This window comes from Glycine soja, chromosome 6 (genome assembly GCF_004193775.1).
Source record: "Glycine soja cultivar W05 chromosome 6, ASM419377v2, whole genome shotgun sequence".
In the NCBI taxonomy this organism is placed as follows: domain Eukaryota; kingdom Viridiplantae; phylum Streptophyta; class Magnoliopsida; order Fabales; family Fabaceae; genus Glycine; species Glycine soja.
This window is the reverse complement of record NC_041007.1, coordinates 42713787-42722073: the sequence shown is the minus strand read 5'-3', so window position 1 is coordinate 42722073 and position 8287 is coordinate 42713787. Positions and strand designations below refer to the sequence as shown.

Genomic DNA, 8287 nt, shown 5'->3' with positions numbered 1-8287 from the left:
AAAAAAATTATTATAATGTGTTATTATTATATAGTGTAGAGACTAATTAACCGTGAGTAAATTGTTAATAGTTAATTAGAAATGGAGTAAATTTATTTATATTTGTTATAGATCACAATTTGTTGAAAATAGGAAACTTCTAAATTTTATAAATTAGAAATTGAATCAAATGATGAAAAATGAAATTTATAGTTTTTTTAATTAGAAATTTGCTAACGTTAACAAACAGACCATTATTTCTTGTTGTCATTGTTCAAATTTCAAAGTATAATAATTTAAAATAAATAAAAAGATTTATTAAGTGAGAATATAAAAAGTTTTATATAATTATTTTATCATAATTTATAATATATGATAAATTTATTAATTTTTAAAATAATTATTTTAAAATAATTGAAATGATTATTACAAATAAAAAAGTTTTATGTATTTAGTTTTTAAAATTTTACGTGGATTTCCTTCGATGTTAGAATGTGAGAAAACTCAAATCAAGACATTTTGAAAGTGGCAGCAGCTTGGCAACGACTGAATCCATCATCCATCCAGAATTTTTTCTCCTAGGACGGTTCTTTTTACGCGTAGGGTTCGTTCTTCTGTCTGGCGCCAAGAAACTTCCTTTTTCTTAACATCATCAACTTCTCTCTCATTTCCTTTTTTTTACTATAAGAGTCTTTGCTTTTTGGTCTCTCTCTCTTTTTTTTTTACCATTTTTGACACACGTTCATCACAAAGATAAAAAAAGAAAATTTGTCACAATCACGATAGTCATGGTCAACAACGCCAAAAGCCGTCCTTTTTGAGTTCCCTGTCTTGGATCCTGCAAGAAGCAAAGACCCTTTTCTTGAATCTTTATTTGGAGCTCTGGTTTTTGTTTGTTTGCACTTGCAGGGTGGTTTAGAGATTTTGATGCTTAAACGCCTACCCAAGTTTTTGTTTTTGTTTGGAGTTGATCTTTGATTGATTCTTGTGTTGAGGTTTGGCTGGACTTGATCTGATTCGTTTAAAGTTGGAAGCTTTGGATTGGGGCAAGGTTCTGTTGGGGTTTGATTTTGTTCTTTTAGTTTGATCTTGAAGTTTTAATATTTGGTACAAACCCTTGGTTGGTCTTTGGGGAATTAACGTCTGTAAGCACTGTTTGTGGTGTTCTGAGAAGGAATTGAAGTGGATAGTGAAAAGAAGGTTCTTTTTTCTTGGTGGGTGGTTGTAGGTGATGAAGGGGGTTTAGCCCTTTGGTGAAATGAGAAGCATATCAAGCACTTCGAAATGGGAATTCAAAAACATATGGTTAACATAAAGGTTACTTTTGGGGTTCTTTCGGTTCTTCTTCTTGTGGCAGCAGTCAGTTCTATAGAAAAGAAGGAAGCAGAGAATGATTTTGTTAGGGAGTTACTTGATCCAGCATCTGGATTGTTAGATGAGCACACGGTAAGGGTCCCTTTACTAAGTGTTTGAATTTTGTAGGTTTCTTTTATATATTTGGTTCTGTTTTTTGTTCAAATATTAAAACACCAGAAAGTGAAGATAGTGTAGGAACTCCGAAATTTTGGGTTCTTACATTGATTAGGGTGTTTGCCTTTTCTTTAAAGGTTGGTGTGGATGCTGTGTTTCACTGTTTCCTTGATGTCTGGATTGTCTTAGCCTGTCATTTCTTTCATTTGACAATCCCAGTTCCAATAATGCTGTAAGCAGTTAAGACCAGATATATCCTGTAGCTCTTTTTGCTTGTGCTTCACAATTCTTAACTCCTAAGCAAATGGCTAATGGTAGTATCTGGTTAATCTGACCTCTATTTTAGCCTCACATAGAGGTAGGTAGCTAACATAGAGGTAAGTAATTTGACAATGATTTTAGCTTCAGATAGAGATAGCTAACATGATTGCCTAAATCCATGATTTCCTGATGAAGTGGGAAATAAAGATCAGGGAAATATGTGTTTTTGGGTCCGTCATTTTTTTTTTTATCAAAATTGGTCTTTGTCCTTATCCCAACAACAATGACATTGATCCTCGTATTTTTTTTTTTTTTTTTATATTTGGTGAATTCTGTCCCTCAACTAAGTATCTTAATTCCTAAGTTCCATAATGAGGGATGAATTTCACCAATTATAAAAAGTGTGAGTACCAAAATCATCATTTTTATAGTGGTTGGACTAAGTAAGACCAATTTTGACAGACAATTGAGGAACCTAAAATACGTTTTCCCTAAAAATATGATCTCTTGAATGGTATTTGGGCCTAGAGCTAGTAGGAATTGTTTCAATATCTCAACTTTTTGTGTAGACTACGAAGCTCAAAACTGTCGGTGATATTGATTACATAGAGACATCTTAAGATTAAATCCAAGTATTTCCCTCTTTTACCATTTGGCAAAGTTTTATCAGTTAGCACTTTTAGTCAAAATTTAGGGCAGCGTGATAACTAGAAGAGGATGACCCTACTTCTATGTTTATCTTCTGCATGACACTTTTCACGTGGAAAGAGCTTAAGAAAAGAGGGAGGATTAGATCTATCATTTTACTACCTGTTTCCAGCATGTCATCGAGGTCTTATATTGAACAGTGAACTGTGCTTCTTGTTTTTCATTTTTCTGTGGTCATGGACTCTAATCTTTCATCCATCTTAATGGATTGATAGACCCTAAAAGTTAAGTTTCTTGACCGCAGGAAAAGGTCTTATGGAAATATTACTGGGAAGATTTATTTCATTTAATGAAAGATGCTGATGATCATGATTTATGCCTCTTGCAGGAATTGTCTGGCAGCACCAATATAATCAGTTCAGAGATTCAACCAATAGAACAGGAAGAAATACAAAAATTTATCAGTTCTTACTGTCCACAATTCCTGGGGAACTTTCTTCACTGTTTGAGAAAAAATAATCATCCATTACCTGTCTCAGGAAAAGAAGATGATTCCAAGATTTGGCATGTCACTTATATGGGACCACTTTTTTCCCGTTCCAGTGATCCTGAAAGAAAATTTGGTCGTATTTTGCTCCAACACATATCAGAACCACCTAGTCCAGGTCCTGCAGTTGGATCACCTACACACAGTTTAGCGCCATCTCCTGAATCCAGTCTAGCACCATCATCTGAACCCAGTCTGGCCCCATCATCTGAACCCAGTCTGGCCCCATCACCTTTTGCTCCAGCACCTCTAGTTCATAAACCTTCGCATCCTTTACCACCAACATCATTTTTCCCAAAATTGACTCCACCAGAAGAAGCTTCAGAAATTTCTTCTCCATCTTCTGACATTAACAAACAGGAAGAGAGGCATAGTAATAAAAAAACAGTTGTTCTTGCTGTAGTTATAACTGCATTGGTGACATTTATAGCTGCAGCATTGCTCTTTTTATGCTGTACTCGGCATCGTAAGACTGGCCATTTCAGACTCAATGATGATAGGCCTCTTCTTAGCTTGAGCATGAGTGACTACTCTGTTGGTATGTATCATATGACCATTCATTCATACCTTGTTAATAAGTTTTTACTAGTCTTGACAAAGTTGAATTTTATCCTACAGGTCCTTCCAGTTATTCGTTCGGAAATTCAATAAAAGGGGAGAAAGTTGAGTTTCAGTCATCAAGTAATGGTTTGGTGGACAATAAGAAGTATTCAGTGCAGGAAAGCCAATCAATAGGAGCTCTTAATGCTGCTGCTGGATCACCATTTGAACTGAAACCTCCTCCCGGGAGGGTGGGAGCCACAATCCTTTCTGGACTGCCTCCTTTAAAACCTCCTCCAGGCAGGCTAAACCCTCTTCCTCCTGAGCCACCTTCATTTAGACCTTCTGGTGATGCAGCTCCAGCTGCTGTTGCTGCTGTTGCTACAGCTCCTCCTCCTGCCCCTCAACAGCCTGGTTTGAGTAGCACTCTACCACCCCGACCACCAGCTGGTGCCAGACCTGGCCCACCTCTACCACTACCGCCAGCACTAGCTGGTGCGAGACCTGGTCCTCCTCCACCACCTCCAGCATCAGTTGGTGTGAAACCTGGTCCTCCTCCACCACCACCCACAGCACCAGCTGGTGCCAAACCTGGTCCTCCTCCTCCACCACCCCCAGCTGGTGCCAAACCTGGTCCTCGTCCACCACCACCTCCTATGAGTGGTGTGGCTCCTCCTCGACCTCCACCCTCGTTTGGCTCAAAGGTGCCGCGGCCGTTAGCTAGTGGATCAAAAGATACAGTTGTAGCTGGAGTAGAAGGTGAAGCTGATGCTCCCAAAGCCAAGCTAAAGCCCTTCTTCTGGGATAAGGTTCAAGCTAACCCGGATCAGTCAATGGTTTGGAATCAAATCAAATCAGGATCTTTCCAGTAAGGAATAACTTCCAAACCTCTTTTGTTTATCAAAGTTAAGTTAATCTATCGATAGTATTCTCAAATGACAGACATTTAACAGGTTTAATGAAGAGATGATAGAGACGCTTTTTGGCTATAATGCTGTGGATAAGAACAATGGTAAAAAACAGAAACAGTCTTCCTCCCAAGACCCTTCACCACTGTTTATCCAGATCATTGACAAAAAGAAAGCACAGAATTTATTGATTCTGTTGCGTGCATTGAATGTGACAATGGAAGAAGTTTGTGATGCACTTTATGAAGGTGCTTTCTTGATCCTTTAATTTTCCTCAAAGATTGTTGATAACTTGATTGATAATATTAGGTTCTTCTAGGAAAACGCATTATCTAGGACACATCTGTGCACCCATAGTTGCCCTAAAACATTGTAAACTTGTAGTATCATATGGACTCTTTCAAACTAACACCATGTCTTTGCTGTTGAGGGGATAGATTGTTGTAGTGTTGTAGATAGGTTTGAATGCTGTTCTAAAATTCTTTGATGATCATAATGTTTGAAAACCGGGGAAGATAGATTGTGGTAGTCCTGGCTATGCTGTTTTGATGATTTTCTTACAGAACAATTGGATTGATTGCTTTGAACTTTACTTCATCGATAAATCATGATGGAATTTATTTACCAGGAATGATAATATATTGAAATTTAAAAGTGAAATTGTTTAGTTGTCTTGTTCCGTTTGTATGAAAGACTTGCAATCTCTTTGGTTGATCAGGACATGAGCTGCCCCCGGAATTCCTTCAAACCTTGCTGAAGATGGCACCAACATCGGATGAAGAACTTAAGCTTAGACTTTTTAGTGGTGATCTATCTCAACTTGGGCCTGCTGATCGTTTCCTGAAAGCCATGGTTGACATTCCATTTGCATTTAAGCGAATGGAAGTTCTCCTTTTCATGGGCTCACTTAAAGAGGATCTTGCAACTACTATGGAATCTTTTGCCATTTTAGAGGTATGCATCATACATGCAGTTGCAGTGCTTATGCTTTTCTATCAAATGATGATCGTGATGTTAAATTTTTTTAGTTCAACTTAATGCCAACTGAGATTGTACAATGACCTTATTGTGTACTATATCATCTTAATATAGCTACTGCCAATAGCAAACTGTCAAGTTTGACAGAGTATGTCTTGCATTAGTAATGCCAAATTGATGCTGTAATTAATGTGCAGAGTTTTGCTTTATGACCAAATTTCATTGTATTTAGATGTCAGTATCCCCTGCACCCTCTCCAAATACAAATTACAAACGCATACAAACAGGGTTAAGGATCATTTCACACCTGTGTGAAACTTCTTATCTTGTATCATTAAATAACTTATTTGCATCAGTCAAATAACTATACCTTACTTGTTACTCTATTTTATTTTGTATGCATATCCATGTTAAGATATATACATGTAACCTGAATAAATTTATGATTAGTATGTAACTTTATGAGTTTTATTGCAATTAGTGATCATTTTAGTTTTGTGCTATATCAATAAATTTGAAACCATTTATACACACAAACGAACACAGCAATGTTCTGTAATTGATATCCCTCATTGTAATTCCTTTGGTTTTAGAATCTCTGCCCTTGTATTTGTTTCTTTTTTATTGCCCTGTTACCTTGAATAAAATCTTATTCTTCTTGCAACTTCATCTGATATGTCAGGTTGCTTGTAAGGAACTAAGAAACAACCGGCTGTTCCTCAAGCTTCTTGAAGCCGTTCTCAAAACTGGCAACCGAATGAATGATGGAACTTTCCGTGGTGGTGCACAAGCATTTAAACTTGATACACTTCTGAAATTATCTGATGTAAAAGGAACAGATGGCAAGACTACACTCTTACATTTTGTTGTTCTAGAGATTATCCGCTCCGAGGGCATAAAAGCCATCAGAAAGGCAAAAGAGAGCCAGAAATCGTCTAGTATTAAATTGGATGACCTTCACGATAGTACCCGAGAAACAGAAGATCGCTACCATGAAATCGGTCTTCAGGTGGTTTCACGATTGAGCAGTGAACTTGAGAATGTAAAAAAAGCAGCAATTATAGATGCTGACAGCTTAACAGGAACTACTGCCAAACTTGGCCATGGTCTCATAAAAACACGAGACTTGGTAAACAAAAGCATGAAGAATGTGGAGGAAGATAGGGGGTTTTGTGAGACAGTGAAAAGTTTTGTGCAGAATGCTGAGGCTGATGTTATGAAACTGCTGGAAGAGGAGAAGAAAATCGTGGCTTTGGTGAAGAGCACTGGTGATTACTTCCATGGGAATTCTGGGAAGGATGAAGGCACCAGGTTGTTCATAGTAGTACGAGACTTCCTAATAATGGTGGATAAAGTATGCAACGAGGTGAGAGATACAAAGAAGAAGTCGGTTAAAACTCAAAAACAAGAGACTCCTCGAGAAGCATCTTCATCTGAACCACGTCCACCACCTGATTTTCGTCAGCGACTTTTTCCAGCGATTGCTGAAAGGAGGATGGATGACATTAGTTCAGACGATGAGAGTCCATAGATTCAAAAATTGAAAGTGGTATTGAAACTGTTACCCTTACTAACATGACCTTGTACAGTCTACCATAATTAAAGACCTGGGTAGTGTTTGGCTAGGATTTTCTAGACCTTAAAAAGCTACTTCAATGTTAAAAATATGCTTCAATTAAAGTTAAACTTGACAATTTTTAAATTTTTTAGCTTAAAAGTAGGAAGAGAAGCACAAAAGTTTATCTAAAATTATTTTATAAACTATTTTTTAAATGCTTTCTAGAGGAGTAAAAAATATATGCATTGACAATGTAAAAGTTTTATATTGTCATCCAATCACAAAGTGTTATGCATAGTATGTTTGTTTACTTTTATAATAATAACCTTTAAGGTCATAAAGAAATGCATGTTTACTCTGAAAATGCATGTTTATTATTAAACTCTTTCTAAAGAGAAGCTCCTTTTTACATTTTAGGGATTCTGTAATTGTGTTTGGCATTGTTTCTCCTTTTAAGAAGAAAATTCCCAAATAAACCAAGTCAAATGCTATCCGCGTATCTTAATCTTGTGGGGGATTATGTTATTGATCATTGATATTTGAATTTGAATTCATGGTTCTTGGCTTTACTTTTGCAGAGCAATGGTTACATATGTATTTCATGAATGATGGAAGTGGCATGATTTTTACACTTCTCAAACTAAAATGTTCATATGTACAGACCTGGCTGGAGCTATCATCAACCAATGCAATTGCTTCCTATCATCATTGTCGTGCCCCCATTGGGAATTAGCTTCATAGTTTGAGACAACAGCCACTTCTGGAACTATAGTTGTGTAGGGTTTTGAATTTTTGTTTTTCATGATTCTTTATTCAATTTGATATGTCAGTGCATTTATTTATTGAATTTGTTTTTTTAATGAACATATAATGCATTTTTAAACATCTAGGAAAAGGTTTCTTTGTTAAGTGCACGTATATGCATCAAATTCAACAAGTAGTTTTATGTTTTTTTCTCCCTCTTTTCCAATTTATGATTTAAAACCAAGACACTATTTGTTTCTTAGATGATAAGTATTTGCTATTTTCTGAGGTCTTAAACATTATAAAACAAGTAGCTAAATTATGAAAGTACACGAGGGAAACAATCTCTCAATTGCAGAATCTATTTTTGCATAAATAATGGAAAAACAATAAATGTAGTTACAGCACAAATTAGGCTGAATAACTCTGCGTATTACTTTGTAAGCTGAAAATTATATTAGTAGACTTAAAGCTATGGATTGGTGTGGGGTTTGAATCGCATTAGAAATATCTTGAATAATATCATTAAGCACTTGAAAAAGAATAAAATAATAATTATTAGCTGCCCCAGTTTTCTAGGTCAGAATAGATGTCCTAAATAGAGATTCCTACACTAAAATTTAATTTAAATGCAAGGCCACCACGAGGTCACAG

General features: G+C 36.3%; 1 protein-coding gene across 2 annotated transcripts; it reads left to right on the top strand.

Moving 5' to 3' along the window:
• Positions 1-500: 500 nt before the first annotated feature.
• Positions 501-7845, top strand: LOC114417030 (formin-like protein 5). Of its 2 annotated transcripts, none has more exons than XM_028382112.1 (7): positions 501-1425; positions 2747-3443; positions 3524-4313; positions 4399-4601; positions 5072-5307; positions 6014-6880; positions 7551-7845. In XM_028382112.1, exons 1-6 carry the CDS (start codon positions 1264-1266, stop codon positions 6860-6862), a joined length of 2937 nt encoding a protein of 978 aa, XP_028237913.1. In that variant the 5' UTR covers positions 501-1263; the 3' UTR covers positions 6863-6880; positions 7551-7845. The 2 variants fall into 2 exon arrangements, with proteins under 2 accessions (XP_028237913.1, XP_028237912.1); XM_028382111.1 differs by having other exon boundaries at positions 7468-7845.
• Positions 7846-8287: the final 442 nt, after the last annotated feature.